General features: G+C 34.5%; 1 protein-coding gene across 2 annotated transcripts; it reads right to left on the bottom strand.

Moving 5' to 3' along the window:
- Positions 1-9,177: 9,177 nt before the first annotated feature.
- On the bottom strand, positions 9,178-12,042 carry LOC108458387 (probable protein S-acyltransferase 6). 2 transcript variants are annotated; one of them, XM_017757757.2, is made up of 6 exons: positions 11,725-12,042; positions 11,450-11,647; positions 11,179-11,361; positions 10,775-11,083; positions 10,061-10,294; positions 9,178-9,978 (listed from the first exon to the last, which is right to left on the bottom strand). In XM_017757757.2, exons 2-6 carry the CDS (start codon positions 11,552-11,554, stop codon positions 9,535-9,537), a joined length of 1,275 nt encoding a protein of 424 aa, XP_017613246.1. In that variant the 5' UTR covers positions 11,555-11,647; positions 11,725-12,042; the 3' UTR covers positions 9,178-9,534. The 2 variants fall into 2 exon arrangements, with proteins under 2 accessions (XP_017613246.1, XP_017613245.1); XM_017757756.2 differs by having other exon boundaries at positions 11,450-12,042.
- Between the last annotated feature and the right edge of the window lie 11,413 nt (positions 12,043-23,455).

The following is a 23,455-nucleotide window of genomic DNA, read 5'->3' as shown; positions in this document are numbered from 1 at the left end:
AATCATCTGATCTGATTTGTTAGTCAGAATTACTAGTCGACTCACATTGCATTCTTTTAGCTTGTAATTCAGTATTACACTTTTGAGCTTCACAAATTTGCTGTAGAAAAACCGGTTTAGCTTTTAACTTTGCTAGAATCGAACCACTATCAGAAAAAAGAGATATGTGTATTCATCGCTCTCAAAGTAAACAGATATTTTCTACTCAGTGCATCTGCAACTGCATTCACTTTTTCCGGATAGTAATCAATCACTAACTCAAGTCTTTCAACAACTCGAGCCATCTTCGTTGCCGCAAATTCAAATCCTTCTGAGTCATTATATACTTTAAACTTTTGTGATCGGTAAAGATGTGACATTTTTCACAGTACAAATGATGTCGCCAGATTTTCAATGCGAACACAATAGCAGCCAATTCTAAATCATGTGTCGGATAATTCTTTTCATGCAGTTTCAACTGTCTGGAGACATAAGCTATCACTTTTCCTTCTTGCATCAAAACGTAACCTAAACCATTCAAAGACGCGTCACTGTAAATTACAAATTCTTTACCCGGTTCAGGTTGAACTAACACTAGTGTTTCAGTTAACAATGCTTTCAATTGTTCGAAACTCTGTTGACATTTTTCGGACCATTCAAATTTCACATCTTTTTGTAGCAATCTGGTCATAGGAGTAGTAATTATTGAAAACCTTTTAACGAAACGTCGATAGTAGCCAACTAGTCCCAGAAAACTTATAACTTCAAATGCATTTCTCGGTGGTTTCTAATCAACAATTGCAGAAATTTTGCTCAGATCAACTTGTATACCTTTTGCTGAAATAATGTGTCCTAGAAATCTGACTTCTCGAAGCTAAAATTTACATTTACTGAATTTAGCAAACAGTTGCTTATCTCTCAAGGTTTGTAACAAAATTCTCAAATGTTAGGCATGCTCAGACTCATCTCGTGGATAGATTAGAATGTCGCTAATGAACACAACAATGAATCTGTCTAAATACAGTATAAAAAATCTGGTTCATCAAATCCATAAAGACTACAGGAATATTTGTTAATCCAAAAGGCATAACAAAAAATTTATAATGTCTGTACCTTGTTTTAAACGTATTTGGCACATCTGCATCTTTCACTCGCAACTAATAATAACCAGACCGTAGATCAATCTTCGAAAATACTATTACACCTTTCAATTGATCCAATAAATCATCTATTCTCGACAATGGATACTTGTTCTTTATTGTAACCTTGTTGAGCTGTCGATAGTCAATATACATTCTCATGGACCCGTCTTTCTTCTTTACAAACAATATTGGCGTACCTTAGGGTGAAAAACTAGGTCGTGCAAAAATTCTATCTGTTAGTTCTTGCAGCTGAGATTTCAGCTATTTCAATTCTGTCAGAGCCATTCTGTACAGAGCTATTGATATCAGAGAAGTTCCAGATACTAACTCAATAGCAAATTCAACCTCTCTTATCGGTGGTAACCCCGGTAATTCTTCTGGAAATACAGTCGGATATTCACAGACAACTGGCATTGATTCAATCTTAAATTCAGACACTTTTGTATCTAAAACATAAGTAAGATAAGCTTCACAACCTTTTCTCACGTATCTCTGAGATGACATCGACGAAATTACAACTCGAAACCCACTCGACTCATCAGATTCAATTCGAAGGATTTCACTATTCTGACATTTCAATTCAATTATCTTTCGTCTACAATTTACAATAGCATCATGTAGCATCAACCAATACATACCCAGAATTACATCAAATTCATCAAAATGTAGTAGCATCAAATCAACCAGAAAACAGTAACCCCGAGTCATTAAAAGACAATTCTTGCAAACTTTATCAACTAGCACATACTTCCCTAAAGGGTTCGATACTTTAATCACAAACTCAGTAGACTCAATAGGTAAATTCTTACTAAACACTAAATTCATATAGATATACGAATGAGCTGATCCAGGATCAATCAATGCAATCACATTAGTGTCGTAAAGAGAGAATGTACCTGTAATAACATCTGATGATGACGCGTCTTCACGAGCGCAAATAGCATAAGCTCTAGCAGGTGCTCTGACCTCGGATCCCATAGCTAAATCTTTTATCGCGCCTCTACTACTGGTCACATTTCCTGCATTTCTCGGTGGCTTTTCTCTATTAAATTGTTAGTCAGTCTTGCATTTTGAATCTTATCTTTTTCAACTAACTCTGGGCAATCATGTTTGAAATGATCTTGTGAACCACATTTGAATTAAGCTCGGTTATTCATTCTACATTCACCAGGATGTCGTCTTCCGCATTGCTGACATTCAGGTCTATAATTTCGCAAACTACCAACACTCGATACTGACGTAGCTTGAGCTTTAGGACTTTAGTATTGTATTCCACGATCTCTACTTGAATGCCCGATTGAAACATTTAGAGGAATGAATGAATCTCTGAACTTCTTTGATGAAGATTGATATGGCTTACTCATCGATCTTTTTCTCGAGTCTCTAGCTTCTGAATCTGATTTTCTCTTTTCTTTGCTAAATTCCTCGGCTTTGCAAGCTCTATCAACCAGGACAACAAATTCTTTCAATTCTAGAATTCCAACTAGAAGTTTAATATCTTTGTTCAACCCATCAACGAACCATTTACACATGATTTCTTCAGTAGAAACATACTCCCGAGCATACTTACTCAATCTTACGAACTCTCTTTCGTACTCAGTCACAGTTATATGGCCCTGTTTCAATTCTAAAAACTCTTTATGCTTTTGATCGAGAAATCTTTGACTTATTTATTTCTTCTGGAATTCAGTCTGAAAGAATTCCCTAACTGCAACGATCTCAAAAACATAGAAATCATTAAAAACGGGACAAAAACAGACTTACAGTTGAACTAGGTAGCTTGGTCGAATGTAAAACCTAGCTATGGCTTTTCTTTCCTTCCAATTTCAGTTGAAAAAGATGATATGAAGACTTAATTTGGTTTTATTTTATTTAATTAACCTTTATTTGTCAAATTACAAAATTAATCTTTAAAACATTTATTAATTACACCAAATTCCATGCCACTATCATCCACTATCATACTAATGGTCTATTTATCACTTAAGGACCTTAACTTTAAAGTTCTATAGCTATTAGAAACTTTTAGCTATTAGAACATCACTTTTGCACTTTACGTGATTTAGTCCTTTTTACCGAATTGAGCATTCAAACGATAAAATTTCTAAACAAAAATTTCACACAATCATATATTCATGTTGTAGAACTTAAAATAATAAAAAAAATAATTTCTACTTTATATTTGTAGTCCCAAAACCACTGTTCCGATTTGATTAAAAACGGTCTGTTACAATAAGATTTTGAGTGAAATTGAATGAAATTTTGAGAATTAAAAATTTGAGAGAATAGATGAATTGAGAGAACTAGGAGAATGAGATTGAAATGCAAATGGAAGAAAATGACTTGGGTTTCTGTAGCAAATAAACTAGCAGTTAGAAAAATTTTTGCCATTGGACTTTTTTACCATTAAGGAAAAGTGTTTCTCTCTCCAAAATCAGTCTACTTCCCTAAATATAAAAAAAAATTGGCCTAAAACCCTAATCATTTTCTAAAAATGACATATATTGCTAATTTACCCTAAATGGTACCTATTTTTAATTGTGTTAAATATATGTGACCCAATATACTTTTTCAATCATAATTTAACACATAATATGGTATCATTATGCCACATGTTTTAACAAATAATTAATTATTTTGTATTTTACTGAAAAAATTTGTATATGTTGTGGTGACACAAGTCATATCAATAAATAATTATTTTAATTTCAAAAAAAATTGACATGTGATACCGAAAACAAAATAAAAGGATAAATTTTAAAATTATACATGAATTTTGATTCAATTTACAATTTGATACATAAACTTTAATTTGGTGCAATTATACACATGAAATTTTTATTGTGGTTCAAATGTATACATGAAACTTTAATTTTAATTCAATCATACACATTTATAAAAAACAAAATACATTAATATATTTTTATATTGGATAAGCGTAATTAATTTTGTATGTAGTATAATAATATAAAATGATGATATATCGATAACTGTGTTAAATCTTTAAGCTATGATCTTTGTTGATGTCTTGGATGTGTGTTGACCCATCTTTAAAAATTGACTCATATGAAGGAATATATCTTGAAGATTGGATAAAACCAGATCAAACAATCGGATCCTCATTTTAAAGGGATTAGATCAAACTGCATTGAAGAATTATATAAGCTATTTGGACAATATCTTGGACTTTATTAGGATATTTCTTATGCTTCTTTAACCGCTACTTTGATAGGGTGATAGATTTCTTATGCAAATTTTAGCCATGTGATGACCTAACGAGTCAATACGGGCCTAGGGATGAACTAACAAGCCAATTAAGTGTGTAGGACACTATTTTCAAGTTGAGAATACGAAGGACGACGATAGCGTTGCGACATCAACATCTGGTTTCACAACACCAAAGTTCAAAGCCAAAGAATTCACCCTTGAAAGGCAATGTCGTGACACCGATCCTATGGTGTCGCGACACTGGACGACGAACAGGAATTATTAAGTCAGGTTTTTTTTTATCCACATAATGAATATTAATTAGTTTTAGGGTTGTTAATTAACCTAGTTAGGTCAGACTATTTTGGTTATAAATAGATGTGTTTAGCCTTACTTTGGGAGGCTTGGCCGAATGAGCCACTTAGTTTAGTTTTGGGATTTTATTCTAGTTTTTACTTTATTTCAATTTAATCCTTTTATGTTATAAACCAACATTTCTTCCTTTGTTTAACTTGGATTCGAGGTCAATCCAAGATTTTATTTATGTAGTTTATATTATTTTCTTCTCGATTTTCAATTGCAATTGAGATTGTCTTTGCAACTGTCAAAGGAAATTCGGCTTTCGGATAAAAATCAATATCGAAACGGATCAATTTCTCTATTCCCTTTTTTCGTTTAATTTTTTTCTTTTCATGTTGAATATGAAATTAGGGAAAATTGCATCTAGATCCATGAGTGGCTAATTTCTTTAGGGAGATTAATGATTAGATGTGAGAATAAATAATGAAAGAATTAGGATTTGAGTCTGAGTTAGTTGGGTTAAATTATGTCTGATTAAACCCTAAGATTGACAACCCTATGAAGTAATTTAGGATAAACGAGATCGAAAGATAAGTTTACCGAGTAAATCATAATTTATCCCGATCAAGAAAGTGAGGTCGAAAGATAAGTGAGTATTGATCGATTAATTAATTATTTAGATGCCAAAAGGTAATAACTAATTAATTAATAGCTAACTCGATAAAACCCAAGTTCTGAAGTTAATTAGGAGCATTGAAGTGAGTTAATCTTCTACTTGATTAATTGGATTAATTCCGACTGTTAATTTGCTTTTTTTTAATTTTATTAATTCATGTTATTTCGATTAATTGATTTTAATTTTGTTTTTCGTACAATAATTTTAGGTTATTACTGTTTAGCCCCGTTAGTGTAGAAAACAAATTTTAGTTTAATTCAACCTCCATTGGGTATCCTCGGAATACTTTTCGGAGTGTTTTTTTTTTGTAACACTTTACTATATTACAATTTAACTCGTATACTTGCAGACACCATTGTTTAATCATATATATTTGCTACAATATTTCCAATCCAGATGTTCACACGTCTAGCGGCAGTCACTCTGACACTGATGATGATTCTGAAAGAGAGTCAAGTGATGAGTTTCTTCAAACTTACAAGACTATGTTGGAAAAATGGAAGCATGTATATGATGTCAATGCTAAACTTGTGAAGGAAAACATGAGTTTAAAGGAAGAAAATATGAAACTAACCAAGAAGATGGAAGCAAAAGATTCATTTTTTGATGACAAAACTGCTTGATTATGCCGTTTATACATGTAATAGAGAAAAACATTAAGTTATTCGTATCATTATCCCTTTTCATAAATTAGATTGAGATATCAATATTATCAATATTTAACCATTAAAAAATCTCATGAATGATTTTTAAGTGAATGGATAAAGTGAATGATTTTGATTATACTTTTACATTTATATCCTGTTACAAAAACTTACCACATGCTTATTTATAAAATTAAACCATAGTAGAAAATTAAACCTTTGTAGAAAAGTTTCAAATTTTAAGTGGATGTATATAAAGTCACTATATTTAAGGTTTTATTCACTTCCACCATACATTTTAGTATGCAAAAGAGATACAAGTAAATAAACATCAAGTATATAATGAAGCAAAATGACTATTTTTGTTTTGCACTAACAAAAATAGTCTATTGAGTACTTAATAATTTATAATAAGAATATCAATTTCTATAAAGAATTTCTACGCTTTTCTTTCTAAAAGCAATATATGAATATTAGAATATGGAAAAATCAAAATGAGGTTTGTTTCAAAGTTTTTATGTGATTTTTCAAGTGAAATTTAAGTCTTATTTATATATATATATATATAATTCATGTATGTTCACATCTTACATAATTATCCTTATAGTTATGTATCAAGTTGAATAGTCATAACTCATTATTAATAACCAAATACTAATAATTTTAATAAATAAGAGACATAATTCATCACTTATAACTTTTGTGGTAATTATAACATATTATTAATAACCATTGAAACATTCTTAACATTTTAAAATGTTCCAATAAGAGGTTAAGTATAATGCTAGCATGTATTACTAATATGTCGTAATTTAATATTTTAAATTAGGCTCTTTAGAGTACTTAACAAACTTGTTCTCAAGTAGCTTACGAGTCCTTTTAATACTTTTTATCAATTCTTAGATTTAAGTGTTAATGATAGTTTTTCTTACATTTTATTTCTTTTGAGACCCAAATTGACAAAACTGTCATTAGGAGTCTAATGATTAATTTGAGCTTGTGTAAGGAGATGACTAAGTTCAAATATCAAAAAGGACCTCAACTATTATGTGGATCGCAACACAGGTGCATGTGTGTCGCGACACTAACCCCCCATCACCTCAAGGAAGCAAACTTCAACAAAACCTCAACTTGGAGTAACATGTTGAAGTCGTGACACTAAATGTGTGGTGTCACGAAATCAAGCTATCGACTCTCAAATACAAGCCCAAGAGGTCACAACTCCAAACCAATTGTTAAAGTGAAGGCCCAGTGCCACTGCCATCGAAGTCATGGCACCAACAAGGCTGTGTTGCAACACCAAAAGCCCCCAAGCCAAGATAATGTCACTGCCACGAATGTCGCAACACCAAAGCTTGGGTGTCGCAACACTGAAGTCTAACGAGTGCAAAAAATTGTAGAGGTAATTTTGTGTCTAAACTTAGTTCGAGTCATATCTTCTTTAAGGGTATTTTTGTCAATATTAAGGTTAGAGAATCTAATGTAGTTAAGGCATCTTTATGCCACAACTAAAAAGGGGATCTTTTATCATCTTTTTGTCAACATCTTTTATTCCCTCACCATTTTTAGCTTTTTAGGTTTTTCCTTTCTTAGCTTAATAGTTATCTGCTTATGTTTTCTTCTTTATTTTTATTACTCTTTTAGTTTTCTTTCATAAAGATACAAATATATTCATTGTTATTTTGGGTTTTCCTTTAAAGCATTCAATAGATTCTCATATTGTTAGTTATCAAAAATGCAAAAATATTAACTTGGGCTATGGATTTGTCAACATTCTTGCTATCATCATTTTCATCAGAGACTCCTTTAGAAGTCACTAAGCATTTCTAAGCCCTTACCTCTCTTGTGGTTAATTGATGAGCTATTTAAACATGAAATTGGCTGAACTTTGTATTTTGATGATGAGTAGAAACTAAGTTTTAGAGTGGTTGGTTGATTGAAATGTTGCATGATTAATTATAAGGTCAAGGACCAAATTGCAAAAGTTGAACTAAATCAAATGACTTAAAAACCTAGGATTGACAACCCTAGGTGAACATTTAGATAGGTGAGACCGAAAGAAGATCCTATTGTGAACCAATTTGATCGTCCCGATTTAGTTTAGTAAGATCGAAAGTAAACCAAACTGAATCATCTAATTAGGTAAAATGATGGCTAAGAGGTAAAATTGGACCAATTAGGAGTTTGAACAATTTAGATCCCTAATCCAAGAATTAACTAGCAACATGGACATCAATCAACCACTTTATCTCATTGAATTGATTTTTTTTGTACTTTTGAATATTATTCAATTCAGTCCTCTTAGGTATGGTTTAACTTAATTAACCTTGGACCATGAATTGTCGTAATATAGCACTTAGCCATTAGTTAGTTAGACTTCTTAATTGCATGATTGATCATTTTCATTCATGTTATAGTCCGATCTCTTTCAAGTTGGATCCTTAGAATACTCGGAGTGTTTCATTGTAACACTTGTAAATATTACAAGTGACATGTCACACTTGCAATAAAAAATGCTTTTAAATCTTATATTTTGTGCTAATTCTTTGCTAGGCATTGATATGCCTTGGCATGATCAACTACCATTGTACTAGTTTTTTAATGGGGTGTGAAACATGTTAGATAAATTACATACAACTATATTTATTCGAATGACCAAATCCAAAACATAGCAAAACTCGTATTCACAAACAAAAACATATTCATGTAAGTAATTATTCATAAATATCATCTATAACTTATAGCACCATTCACATGATAAGACATCATTGCTTGAGCCCCACCAAAAGCACTATATATATATATATATAAAAGGGATAAGGACAAAGGACTCTATCCCACTTTTCACATCTTACTACTCGGGGGAAAACTCATCTTTGGGGATCTTATGGACTCCATGGAGATCTCATCTCCTAAGGAAGCTACAAGCTTCTGCCTTATTTTGACCATATTTTCAAGACCCCTCGATTATACGACTTTCTGCTCTATAAAGATGAACCGTTCTTATGTATTCTAGTGACAAGTTAAAAAGCCTAACCAAATTCAAATTCCTACCACAAGCTCAAAGACATCAAAACCATCAACTCCATAGGAGACGACTTAAACTTGCCTTCGATAAAACTCGGTTTCAGGAAACTCAGGAAGCAAATACTGGCATCAACACCATAAGAGTTTTAAGCAAGTTTATGCCCTAAAATATCGACGAAAAGTAGGAAAAGGACCCAAGGTATTTCTACAGTATATGAAACCTTTCTACCATTGATATTTAATTTGTCCTTCACATACATATCAAATCAATTACAAACACCCACTCATTTCCTCACGAACCAACACATTATAGCACAAAACTTACCCCAAGCAACTATCAAAGCAATAAGATTTATCACAAGAACCCTGCATACCTTAACCAAGACCAGAACCTTCCTTCCTTGCAAAGACAAATAAAAGCCTAAAAACCAACATCCTAATGATTACTATCTTAGTGACATAGTTCAGTTGCCAATTTCAACCAATTGGGTTGGCAAATTTCAAGTACTTCTAAGTTTGTTAATATGCTTTTCTCACTATAATTTAGGTGAAACCAGCTTTAGTGGCCTTTTTTACAAACTTTCTCCCTATCCTTGAAACCTTGTTCTATTGCAAACTCAGCAGACATCACACTTATATCGGGCGAGATCTCCCAATTGGAATTTTCACACTGGATTATGTGCCTTGGTTGTGTTCCACATCTCTCCAATCCACCAACGCTATCAATCTGGCTGTGTATATCTTCAAAATCCTCGGCAACAACAGCTTGCCGCTTTCCTGTCTCAATGTCAAAGCTTTTTTTTCCTATATTTGGGCTCATGGGTCGTGCCAATGACATTGTGCTACCAAAGAGAGAAGATGAGTCCACCTTGACCATTTCCCTGAAGTTACTTTTAGACTTTGGAATTTTGGACAAGAATACCTCACAAACGTTGTGAACACAACCACGGTTATAAGGATTCCTTTTCGAATCATAACGATACCGAAAATTCTCATATGTTGTCTGCAAAAACATAAAATAAGCAAAGACAGAGAAAGAGGACAGACAATAATGGAAGAAATGAAGGAAAAGAAGGGATCACAACCTGGTTGGTACAAATCAAATAGAGGTGAAACACGGTGAGGCCTCCAACAAACCAGGCAGTCATAAATGTATATAGTATAAGAATCCCTGAAACAGGGGACTTCAAGAATGCACTCCAGAGATTACAATCGTATTCAGCCATTATTTTCTTAATGGTTACCCAGCTAAAGACAAAAACGTATAGGCATAGTATGGTTGTCGAAGACACGAACATGAAGAAGAATCTATAATTTCTCTGTCAAGAAACAATTTTACATGTCAACCCTTGAGGATTAAAAAGTTCCCACAATGAAATCCAACAAAGCACATGAGAAATCACCTAATAACCACATCGATGTCATAATTACAGGTAAAAAAGTAAGATGAATCAGAGAAGCAGGACACTTTTATAGTCTAGGCAAGCCATAGGGCAATGTTTTCAATTTAAAGGACCAAGATCTCACTTCACAATGACAATAGTCTTGTAGACATTCAATAATTCAATCTGTAGACTCCATTTGAAAGACTCTACCCTTTCTCTTATACAAAATAAATAAATAAATAGAGAAACATATCTTAAATCCTTCCTCTTAAATTGATTCTTATAAAGTTGAACTGTAAAGTTCTATAAGCATCATATTCAATCACAAAGCATCATTTCTCATTTGGTTCAACAATGATTAAATTAACCCACGTTTTTCATGAACTGAAAAATTAAAACAGAAGCATAACATACCTTCCCAATACACTGCCCTACCCAGGGGCAATGGTGATCGAAACGCTCCACACAATTATTGCATATAGAGCAATGTGAGCAACGTGGTGGACGGTATAGCATGCAAGTTTGGCAGTATTTAACCTTGACAATCACCCCATTAACCACAACATCTTTGGTAGGTGGTAAATTAGGAACACCAGCACTGCTCTGACTCCCTAGCCAATCCGTAGACAGAGTGGAACCATCTTCCTCCAGTTCTGGAGGATGGGAGTTTCGTGGAATAATGCCAGGATCTCTCCCGGAAGTGAGGAGCAGGAGAATAAGATCCTGAACTAGTTTCACACCCAAAACAATGTTAATTACAAAACAAACCCGGAAAGCGAATAGAGATTTGATTGGCTTTATGGAAGAGGAGAACTTACATATACGGTTAGGAGAATTAGAATAAATATAATGAGTTTGCCAAGATGTTTGTCAAATGCGTAAATGATTCTTCGAGAAACGAAAGCGCAAAATAATAAGACCGGGATCACAATCAGAGATATCGTAAGGAAGATTGACCTTACATCGGGACCGAATATCACTCTACCTCCAAGGAAAAATTTCTAGGGAGAAAGATTATTAAATTGTTTAACTGCAAGAAAACATATTAAAAGTAAATAAAAAATAAAAATTGGGAAAGTAGTAAATTACATTGCTTCCTTTCCAAACTTGATAGACTCGAACGTCAGTGGCATTGTTGTCGATGACACGGCGGTCGAAAACAGAGAGCTGAGCCGGGAATGGAGCTCTGTACATTTCTTGAAACCAGAACCTGATCTCTATCTATAATAATTTATCTATCTATCTACCTATGTCTTTTACTGCTATAACATTTGTCCCTCGGCAACTCTGAAGTCAATAACAATTTTTCACATTATTATCATTCTTTTTGGAGAAAGATAAAAGAGTTCTTTTTAAAAAAATACCTGGAAAAAAAAGGGAAATGAAAGAGGAAGAGAGAAAGTGTCCAGAGTAGCAGGGGAAAGGGTAAAATGGCCAAAAGATCAATGTCCGAGCAGAGCAGGGGAGATTAGAATCTCTCTCCAAAAAGTTTAAAGCCAAAAAAGTTGGGAAAAAAGGCCAGCAAAGATGGTTACACAGACAGATAGACAAGGAGAGATTGGGATTGCACATTTCGCTCGCGTGGCGATTTTTCGCCAAACGAGTCGGATCATCGATTTTGACGACTATTTGTTGCACTCCTTTTCCTTTTCTCTTTTTTCCTTTTATTATTATTATTTATTTTACTTGCTGTGTATACAATAATGAAAAGACTTTATACCACGACCTGGTCTTCGACTCTTCGTTGGAGTGCCAAATGAATCCAAATTCTAAAAAGGTGAATTTCCTGAGAGGTCCCTCTATTATAGGGGCCTGATCAAATTAGTCCCTATAATATTAAATGGATCAATTTAATCCTTATATTATTCAAAAGAATGAAATAAGACAAAATTGGAATAGAGTTAACATTACTTCCTAAAAAATACCATTTACCGCTTAATAAAATTAATATTTTTAAAGTTTTTATGATTCTATAAATGAAATCTTTTATTTGGAATTGAACGCAATTGAAAGTAATATTTTCAAGATACTTTTATATTGTAAATGTTAACTCTATTGCAATTTGGATTTATTTGATTCTTTTTTAATAGCATAGGGGCTAAATAAATCCATTTAATAATAGAGGGACTAATTTGATCCAATCCTTATAATATAGAGACCTCCTCGGTACTTTAACCATTCCAAAAACTTTACACTTGAATTCCATAGTTGTTGAATCTGAGTAGAAGCAGATCAAATCGATCTAGTTGGGTATTAGTCAATACATTCGTTCGAAATAAGGGAGAGAACTTGTTAATTTGTGAACCAATATAAACCAATTGAATTAGGATAAAAAAATTGATTAAACCGATGATTGAATCGAGTTTTATAATTTTTAATATTTTTATTTATTATTTTTAATAATTTATTTAATTGAAACTTGATCAATCAAACTAATTACATCAGGAATTGGTGGCATGACTGATCCAATTTCAACACGTTGAATTCATTTAAATATGATTTGATAAAAAATTAAATTTGAAAAAATCAAATTGAAAAGGAATTAAACTCGAAAAATTTGAATATGAGATTCAATCAAACCCTAATTTGAATTGAATACTAAGAACAAAATAATTAAATTTTAATTAAATATTTTTATAAAATTTTCATTATTAATTTTATTCTAATATTTTTAATAAATTTATTAAAATATATAATATAAATAATATTTTTTAAGGAATTGAGATTACCATCAACACAATAATCACAAAATGCTTTATACTATTAGGGGCATTTGATTCAAGGAATCTTACATTCCTAGATAATGTAGTATTTCTCAATAACATTATGTTGTTTAGATTTTAAGATTAACATTAGCCAATAATCTTGCATTCTCAATAGTGCCAAGAAACTTTGGGTACTAAAATCTAAAGTTTAACTTTGTATTTATAGGAGGAAGAGTATTGCTCAAGGTAAATGTAATGCCCCAAATTTGATAAATTTGTTTCTATGAGTTTCTATTGTGTATTTACTTTAGTGGTTAAGTGTTCTGAGTGTGTGTGTGAGGTCCCAAGTTCAAGCCTTGCATTTGACAAATTTTGGCTTTTTCCTAAATTAAGCCTTAACTTCTAGGCAGCAAGCTTATATTAAACTATTTGTAATTTCATATTAGAATGGGTCTGCTGGTCTAGTAGTTAAGTGGTGTGGCTGATTACTGAAGGTCTTGTGTTTGAATACTCGTGTGAGCGAGAGAGTAATTCTTTTTGCTCTGGCCGTGTGACGTCTAGGAGAGTTCAATTAGAATTGAAATTCTGAGAGGTTGTTGGGTAATGGGATACTGGAGAGAATTAGGGGATACTCAATCAGTCTTGGAGTTTTCTCAAAAATCTTCTTCTCCCTCTGACGTTTTTCTCTGCTTTTCACTACCAATTTTTCGGCTTTCCATATTTTTGTTTCCATTAGTTTCTTCTTCTTGCCGCCATCTTTTTCTATTTCCTCTTTGCTACTATGATTTTCAATTTTGCTATTCGTCGATAAGGGAAGCATTGTTCTTCTGTAATTTTTATTTTTTTGGGGGGTTGATGTATCGTTATGCTAAGGGTTTCATCTGGTGTTAGAAGATATTCAAGGGGCCAAGGGTCTGGAATCGACGAGCTAGGTGTGCGAAACTCCTTTGTTCAAGTGAAGGTAACAATTTTCGTTGGTTTAGGAGTTGGCCGTCTCTCTGTGTTTTCGTTTAAGAATCATTTTAAATGGCTAAATTGATGAATTATTGGTTAATTATAGGTTTCGGAGGTGTTGAGATTGCAATATCAGCAAAGTAGAACCAGGTGTGTACTCAATTACACATAAAATGAGAATAGACGAAAGCCGAAAAATGAAATTATAGACGCCACACAGGCGTGTGGTAGCCCGTGTGGGAGGCCGTGTGGTAGTACACAGCCGTGTGGTCAACAGACTAGGCCATACGCACGTGACACAGGCGCATGACATGACCGTGTGATGGGCTAAGAGGCCGTGTGCCAGACACGGGCCCAATTAAGTGAGCCGTGTGGGCCACACGAGCATATGGGATTTTTAGGCTAGGCCGTGTGATCCACATGGCCAAGGCCAATTTGGGCCGTGTGGGCCCATACGGGCAAGCCATAGGGGTGTGTAAGCCTATTTTTCTGAAAGAATTCTGTAAGGTTGCACGGGTCGCCCAAGTCGACTGTAACCTACTGTAGGGTCAGTAAGCATTACCTGGACCCCTAAATGTGTGATCGATTGTATGATATCTGTACTAAGCCAGATAATACGACACTAATTGTGTAATTGATTATTGCATACTAGCATTCCATTCATTGTATGTTGCATTGCATCGGGGTGGGTTGATGATTTAATGGAAGAAGTGTCTAAAAGGCTCTTAAGCCTGTTATCTGGCAACTCAGCTGCAAGTATCTGTTTATGTGTCGTGTTTTGGTACAGCATAGTGTGTAGGGATGGGTGGCTCGATCTTATCCCTACATAGTGTGTAAGGTTGGACGAAGATGGTGTGTAGAGGTTGGTAGGTAGGATTATGATATTATGTTCTGCATCTGTATCTGATTGGGCTAAAACCCTAATTTATATCTGATTCTGCATCTGAGTGGGCTAAGGCTCGAACTAATTCTGTAATAGGCTCTGGCCTCAGACTGTTTATTTCTAACTTCTGATGATTATTCTGTATGTTTGATATCTGTGGGGATTACACACTGAGTTGAGAAACTCACCCTTTTCTGTTTAATTTGTTCAGGTAATCCCTAGCTCTAGGCGAATCAGTGTAGCGGAGGACTCAACGGTGGCCACACGTAATAATTTTAGACTATTTTCATTGTTTTTTCTTGTTTTTGATATATTATTTATTTAGGGTTTTTGTTGTAATTTTTGTAACAGCCTAATTTTCAGTGGTGTCGGAACAGTGATTCGAGATCACTAAATCCGAAAAATGAGTAGGAAATATTATTAATTTAGTGAGTATAAGTTAAATGTGAAGTTAGGAAAAATTTTGAAATAGTGAATAGTATATTAAAAAATATATATATTAAAATAATTAGAATCGAAAACGAGGTATCGAGACCTCGAAATTTTAAATCGAGCCATAAATATTTTTATAAATATTTATGGAGTGTTAATAAGTTAGTATTAAAGTTTCATCAAGAAATTTTAAAGTACTGATAGCTAATTGAACAAAAAGGACTCAATTGTATCAAGTGAAAAATTGCGGGAAATGATTAAATAGCTTAAATGATAAAAGAAAGAGGATTTAAAAGGAAAATAGACCCAAGGTCTATTTGGGCTGGACGGCAAGGGCATGAAATCAGCAAGAAAATAAGGGGAATTAAGGGCAAAATTGGAAAATTGCAAAATTTACTTAATAAAGCTAGGACTAAAGTGGAATTATCCAGATTTCTCTTTATTTTTCTGCATTCTCATCAGCAAAAACACCATGGAAGAGTTCTCTTAAGCTGGTTTTTCATATTTTTACTGCAAGTAAGTTCAATTCTTGATTATTTCTTGAAATTTTTGTGTTTTTGTGACTTTTACAACTAGGTCCACTTGTTGAATTCATTAGTTCTTGATTCTATGAAAGAAATTGAAAGTTTCTATGAATATGTGCTGGAAGTATATGATGATTTGGCATGGAATTAGAGCTTTAAATTGTTTATATGCTGATTTTATTGAAAGAATTGAATAGAAAGTGAATGTTTGGGACCTAAATTGTAAAAGAGTTTGAAGTTAGAGTTTTATGTGGAAATTCTAAATTTCAAAAGTTATGAAATAACTTATAATGTCTAGGAAAAGTATTAATTGAGAAAATTAGCTTAATTGAGGGGTTAATTAAGTAAGGACTGAATTGTATGAACTGTGGAATTTGGGGCAAAATAAAAATCAACATTTTGCACTAAAACAGTTTTGGACAGCAGGAATAGTCTAATTTTGAAAAATCACCAAAAATTTTAGAAATCTAATTAGAGGATGAATAAAATATAAAATTAAATCTTATTGAGTCTAGTTTCTTATAGAAGAAACGGTGTAAGCAATGAAATTGTAAATCATAAGATATAATAAGTTTTGTGAGACAATGTCAGAATGATTTTTGGATCCCCTTTTCTGACTTCGGAAAATCATAAAAAATTGTATAAAAATAATTAATGGATTAAATTTATATGTTTAAAATCTTTAAAGAGTCTATTTTTAATAAAAATAAGCGGGAACATCATCTGAATCTCGTACAATGAGATAATTAATTCTTAGTGAAGAAGGGTCAGAACTGTCAGACAACAGAACAGGGGTAACTTTAAAGAATAAACTGTACTTATTGGATAAACCAAAAATTATGAAAATTTTATGGTAATAAGATATGTAAGTCTAGTTTCAGGGAAAATTATCGGATCTTAATTTTGAGTTCTGTAGCTTAAGATATAAATAATTTAGTGACTATGACGCAAATGGATAGTTTTGAATATACATATAAGTAAATAGTGAAATTATTGATAATGTTACTTGTTGCATGTTATATAAATTAAGGATGTGGAATGGAGAGGAGGAGGAGGAAAATATGTATGAATATTCAGCTAGCATGGGTAATTTGCATGTTTTAGGCTCATGGATTAAATTGAATAAAAGTAAAATTTTATGGGCAATTTTGTAAAAAAAATGTTAAAAATGACCAATTTGAATGAAATGGATTATTTTATTATTTAAAATTACAAAATTGAATGAAATTATTAATTTAGCTCAAGATCAGGGAAAAACATGTTTTAAGGATTAAATTGAAAAGTGTTGAAATTATGGAAAATTCTGATATTTTATAGAATTCATGGGTTGTTATCAATTTGTTTGAGAATAACGACTGGAAATAAGGATTAAATTGCAAGAATTTTATTTTATTTTAACCTAAGGATGAAATCGTCATTAATTAAAAGTTTAGGGGTAAAATGGTAATTTTGTTAGAGCATTAGTTGAATGTATTACAACCTGAAATAAATGAAAACGACGATCAAATTTCTTTATAAAGATCCGGATGACTCGAATACGAGACTTGAACATGGAAAAGAAAAGATATCGGATTAATGAAATATCTTATAAATTAATTGGTAAATTCGGTAATGCTCTGTAACTCTATTCCGGTGACGGATTCGGGTTAGAGGCGTTACAATTTTAGACTTTCGACTTTTTGACTTTTAATTTCGGCTTTTGAACTGTTGATGATTTTATTGCTGATAAACATGATTAAAATTTGGTTTTCTCTAAAAACAAACAATTTTCCTAAAATAGAAGGTTTTCTAAAGCTTTAGCGTAAAAGAGACGTTTCACAATAAAGACCATGTGTTTTTACTCTGTGGCAAAACAAAGATTAAGCAACTAGAACAAATTTTACTCGTCAAACCCGTTTTCAAAAAAAATACTCTCATGTGACATCGTCAGATTCAGTCATAACGTCCAGGCTGAGTTTGGGGTGTTACATTTAGTGGTATCAGAGCAGGGTTGCAAAATTCGGCTGTGAATTTGGGTTTTAAATATTGGTTTTAAGGAAATGATTTGTAAATAATTTGAATTATTTTTGAAATAAGTATGGTACACTGAGTCTCTCGCGCCAATCCTATAAGTTTTCTAAACCTCTGTTTAAAATTGTCTAAAAATAAGATTAGAATATACTGAAACTACTTTAAGTAGTATATTACACTGAAAACACTCTAGGTAGTGTAGACTGGAAATTGTAGTGAGGCTACTACTCGCGATAACCGACTCTGAATATTCTAATACTGTACTGCATAAAATATCTGTTAATAAATATTGGAACTGTAAACAGTGCATAAAACTGTTAATACAGATAAATTTTGAAATTTACGATAAGCACATGTGGTACTCGTGGACTGGGTACTAGATGCCGTGGTAAGGGCCATAGAGGGGCTCGAGCTGAGTTCTTGGCATTTGATACTATTCTAATTCTGGATACTAGTGAGACATCGGTATCACCTGCGACAGAGATTGGGTCTGGGCTTCATGATCGTACGGCTGGGGATGACACACTGTCCCAAGCCATGTTACGGATTTTGGAGAGGGTTGCTGGGTCCAACACTAGATCTGGAGGCCGAGGATCAGTTACGGAACAACTCTGGTCCAATGGGGCTGAGTTATTCAGGGGTGTCACTGGTGTTGCCCCTAATGTAGCTGGGTACTAGATGGAGGACACGGAGAGAATTATGGACGACCTAGATTTTATTGCTGAACAGAAGCTTAAGGGGGTTGTTTCTCTGTTACGTGATGAGGCATACCAGTAGTGGCTCACGGTTAAGGAGGACACTCAGCCCGACCGATTGACCTGGGATTATTTTAAGACTACGCTCTAGGGTAAGTATGTCGAGGTCAACTACATTGATGCCAGGAGGTGTGAGTTCCTTAATCTCACCTAGAGAGACCGTTCAGTGGCCGAGTATGAGGCTGAGTTCTTGAAGTTGAGCCGTTATACGCGAGGCATAGTGGTGACTGAGTATAAACGCTGTGTCCAGTTTGAGGATGGTTTCAGGGATAGTTTGCGAGTTCAGATAGCTCCACAGAGGGGGCGTGATTTCTCCATTCTAGTTGAGAAGGTGAAGATCGCCGAGGAGGTTAAATGCGCTGAGCGCCAAAATTGTGAGAAAAGAAAGAATAAAAGGGAATTGGAGCCCTCGAGTTCTGCGATGAGGCCTAAGAAAAAGGCTAGGTCTGATGGGCCAGTGAGAGTTGGGCCTCCTGTTGTACCTATTGGGGTGGCGTTGTGTGGGCACTGTGGTAGACGTCCTCCGGATGAGTGTTAGAGGACTATTGGGGCATGCTTGAGATATGGGTCAACTGAGTACTGTGTTTGAGATTGTCCGTTAAGAACTAATCAGATGTAAGCTCTCGTTACTGGGACTGTATAGTCACTGAGGGTAGTCCAGTAGCCACTTAGGGGCCGAGGTCAAGCTAGGGGTGGTAACGGCATGGGCCGAGGACAGAGAGCACTGGGCAGAGGTGCTAGACCGACTAAGGTGAGGCAGCCTACTCTGGTTTATGCTGCACGTCGCCGTGAGGACCGAAATACTCCGGATGTCATCGCAGGTACATTCTTAATTTTTAATGTACATTATCTTGCACTGATAGACATAAGCTCTACATACTCCTATGCAGCTAGCACTGTGTCTGAAATTCTAATGAGATGACTGTTGTGAGTCCTTTGGGCAATCCATTCGAGTTAGTAAATTTTATAGAGACATTCCGTTAGAGGTTCAAGAGACAGTATTTCGGGCTGATCTGATGGAACTTTCATTTAGGGAGTTCGATTTGATATTGGGGATAGATTGGTTGGTAAAGCACCGAGTAAGTCTAGATTGTGCGATAAAAAGGGTTGTGTTGAGAACCAATGAGGATATTGAGGTAGTTGTGATTGGGGAACATTATGACTATCTGACTAATGTGATCTCAGCTTTGGTAGCGGAAAAGTTGGTTCGAAAAGGGTGTGAGGCATTCTTGGCCTACGTCAATATTTCTGATTCTGGGGACTTTTAGGTTAAAGACATCAGAACAGTGAGGGATTTTCCAGATATGTTTCTTGAGGAGTTACCTAGGTTACCTCCGAACCGTGAGGTGGAATTTGGGATTAAGTTGTTTCCTAGCACAGCTCTAGTGTCTATCGCCCTTTACCGAATGGCACCGAAAGAGCTGAAGGAACTTAAGGCTCAGATTCAGGAACTGTTAGACCATGGGTTCATTTGTACCAACGTGTCTCTGTGGGAAGCACCTATTCTATTTGTAAAGATGAAAGATGGGACAATACGGATGTGTATCGACTATCAGCAGCTGAACAAGCTAACAATTAAGAATAAGTACCCTCTCCCGAGGGTTGATGATTTATTCGACCAATTTAGAGGGGCTTCTATGTTCTCCAAGATTAACTTACGTTCTGGGTATCATCAGCTAAGGGTAAAGGAGGCTGACGTGCATGAAACGGCATTTCGGACTCGATATGGACATTACAAGTTCCTAGTTATGCCCTTTGGTTTGACTAATTCACTAGCGGTATTCATGGATTTAATGAATTGAGTATTTCAACCCTACCTGGATCAGTTTGTAGTGGTGTTCATCGATAACATTTTGGTGTATTCTAAAACAGAGGATCAGCACGATGAGCATCTTAGAGTGGTTCTACAGATTCTTCGTGAGAAACAGTTGTATGCGAAGTTCAGCAAGTGTGAGTTCTGGCTTCGAGAAGTGACATTTCTGGGACATGCAATTTCTGCTGAGGGGATACGAGTTGATCCTCGTAAGATTGAGGCTGTGTTGGGTTGGAAACAGGCGTGTCTGAGATTCGCAGCTTTCTGAGGCTGGCAGGATATTATTGACATTTCGTAAAAGGGTTCTCTTTGATCGTAGCTCCGATGACTAAGCTACTGTATAAGGGAATTCCTTTTTTTTGGACTAATACACAGCAGGGGAGCTTTGATAAGCTCAAGACGGTTTTAACTTAGGCTCCTGTTCTGATACAGCTTGAGCCCGATAAAGACTTCGTAGTTTACAGCGATGCGTCGCATGTAGGTCTGGGTTGTGTTCTGATACAAGATGGGAAAGTAGTTGCTTATGCGTCTCGACAGCTCAAGACTCATGAGGTTAATTACCTGACGCACGATTTGGAATTGGCGGCGGTTGTCTTTGCTATGAAGATCTAGAGGCATTACCTGTACGATGAGAAGTGTAACATCTACGTAACCACAAAAGCCTCAAGTATCTACTCACTTAGAAGGAGTTAAACCTTAGGCAGCGTAGATGGGTTGAACTGCTTAAGGATAACGACTGCACTATCAAGTACCATCTTGGTAAGGTCAATGTCGTGGCCGATGCGTTAAGCCGTAAGGCTATGACCGATCTGATAGCAATATTTACTCGACTGAGTTTTTTCGACGATGTGAGTCTGTTGGCAGAACTTCAAGTAAAATCGACATGGATTGATCAGATCAGAAATAAACAGATGAGAGATAAGTCTCTTGAGTTGCGGTTCCGTCAGGTTGAGGGTGGTATTACTTCGGATTTTAGGATTAATAAGAATGGGGTATTGTGTTTCTGGGGTCAAATTTGTATACCGAGTGATGTGGAATTTAGACAGTCGATTCTGAAGGAGGCGCATAGTAGCCCTATGCTATGCATCCAAGTGGAAATAAAATGTACCGAGATCTACAAGACCTATATTGGTGGCTAGGGTTGAAGTGAGAGGTTACCGACTTCGTGGCTTACTGTTTGACTTGTTAGCAGGTTAAGGCTGAGCATTAGTTATCTTCGGGTTTGCTACAGCTGGTTAATATACCGATGTGGAAATGAGAGCGAGTAACAATGGACTTCGTTAGTGGGTTGCCTCTAACACCCACTAAGAAGGATTCTGTATGGGTCATCGTGGATCAATTTGTAACATCCTGATTTTGGGTTTAGTCAGAACAGTGGTTTTAGGACCACAGATTCGACGAGGAAAATTTTATTTTTATTATATTTTTATGGTCTACGATTTTACAGAATGATTTCGTGAAAATTTCGTTCAAAAATTTCGACGTTTGGGCACTCAATTTGGTCAAAAGGACTAAATTGTAAAAAGTGCAAAAGTTGAGTTTTACATGTTAGAAGTGTTTAATTGTTATGAGTTTTTAATTTTAAATCAAAGGTCCTCAAATGGTAATTAGACCATTTTGAAGTTTGTGGACAAAAATTGGACATGGATGGATTTTTTTTGAAAGTTTAGTAGTAAGGGCATTTTGGTCATTTGTATATTAAATGAAATAAAATGGGAAAAATAACACAAAATGGTCATCTTCTCCATATGGAGGCCGAAATTAGCATGGGGGAAGCCATGGCTAGGGTTTTCAAGCTTTCTAAGCTCAATAGTAAGTCCGTTCTAGCCCCGTTTTTCAAGTTCTTTACGTTTTTGGAATCCCGGTAACTTGATTAAGCTTATGCTAGCAATAATTCAACTTAGGGTTCGTATTTGGAAAAATACCCATAGGTGAAATTTGTGTATTTTGGTGTTTTATGATAGAATATGAGGTTTTAAATTATGTTAGACAACTTGTGCTACTCGGTTTAAGTGAAAACGAGTAAAAGGGCTTAATCGGTAAAAATACCTAATAGTCATAAGTGCATGTTAGAGTGAGAATTTGATGTCGTCATAGAAGGGAAAAATGATCAGCATGTCATAAAACATAAGAATAAGGGATGAAGTTTAATTCTCGAGCCTAGGGGCAAAAGTGTAATTATGCAAAAGTTTAGGGGCAAAATGGTAATTTTGCAAAAGTTCGTATTAAAGGCTGTTTTGATGAATGTATGTATTAAATAAATTAATTTGGTATTATAGATCAAGAGAAACGAGATTCAAGTCATGATCGAGGGAAAAAACAAAGTTTACAAGGAATAGGCCCGATTGCTAATATTTTGTATCGAGGTAAGTTCGTATGATAATAATAATGCAATGTTATGTTTGAATTATATGTCTTACTATTATTGCATATATTGTATGATTTAATATATTGGAAAAGTTGATGGAATAGTGTTTATGATGTAGAAATATAACATGAAAGAATGTTACATGAAGTGCAAGAAAATGATGATACATGACAAGTGATATATGAAATATGTGATTTATGTTATGTAAATTCTTAAAAGCTGATTTTCTATTTGAGTTGTGTCTTATTATACTATGAATGGACAATTGGTACTATGGATAGTGAGATCGACACTTCGAGTAAGTTTGTATATAAATAATCTATCGATTCTTTTTATGTTAATATATTTCGATATCATATGAAATGTGGCTGCCTATCAAATGATTATTTGATGTAAATTATGAATTTAAATTGATTACGGACAATTTAGTAAAATGTTGAAAAGTGAGGAATTTCTCAGTTGAACCTTTGGATTAGAAACGATACCAATGAGCTATTGTGAGGTCACGTGTGTAGTACTAAGTGCAGGCTACTACGTGTACCAGATAATTGGTCGCATGTGTAGTACTAAGTGCAGGCTACTATGCGTACCTGATAACTTCGATCACGTGTGTAGTACTAAGTGCAGGCTACTACGTGTATCAAATGGTTA

This window comes from Gossypium arboreum, chromosome 4 (genome assembly GCF_025698485.1).
Source record: "Gossypium arboreum isolate Shixiya-1 chromosome 4, ASM2569848v2, whole genome shotgun sequence".
NCBI classification, from domain to species: domain Eukaryota; kingdom Viridiplantae; phylum Streptophyta; class Magnoliopsida; order Malvales; family Malvaceae; genus Gossypium; species Gossypium arboreum.
The sequence above is the reverse complement of the archived record's forward strand: the minus strand, read 5'-3'. Positions and strand labels throughout refer to the sequence as shown.

Coding starts and splice junctions, on each gene's coding strand:
- LOC108458387 (XM_017757756.2), bottom strand. CDS start 11,554: ATGTACAGAGCTCCATTCCCGGCTCAGCTCTCTGTTTTCGACCGCCGT. Junction 11,084..11,178: donor TAATTCTCCTAACCGTATAT/GTAAGTTCTCCT, acceptor AAACTAGTTCAG/GATCTTATTCTCCTGCTCCT. Junction 9,979..10,060: donor ATTTGATTTGTACCAACCAG/GTTGTGATCCCT, acceptor ATGTTTTTGCAG/ACAACATATGAGAATTTTCG.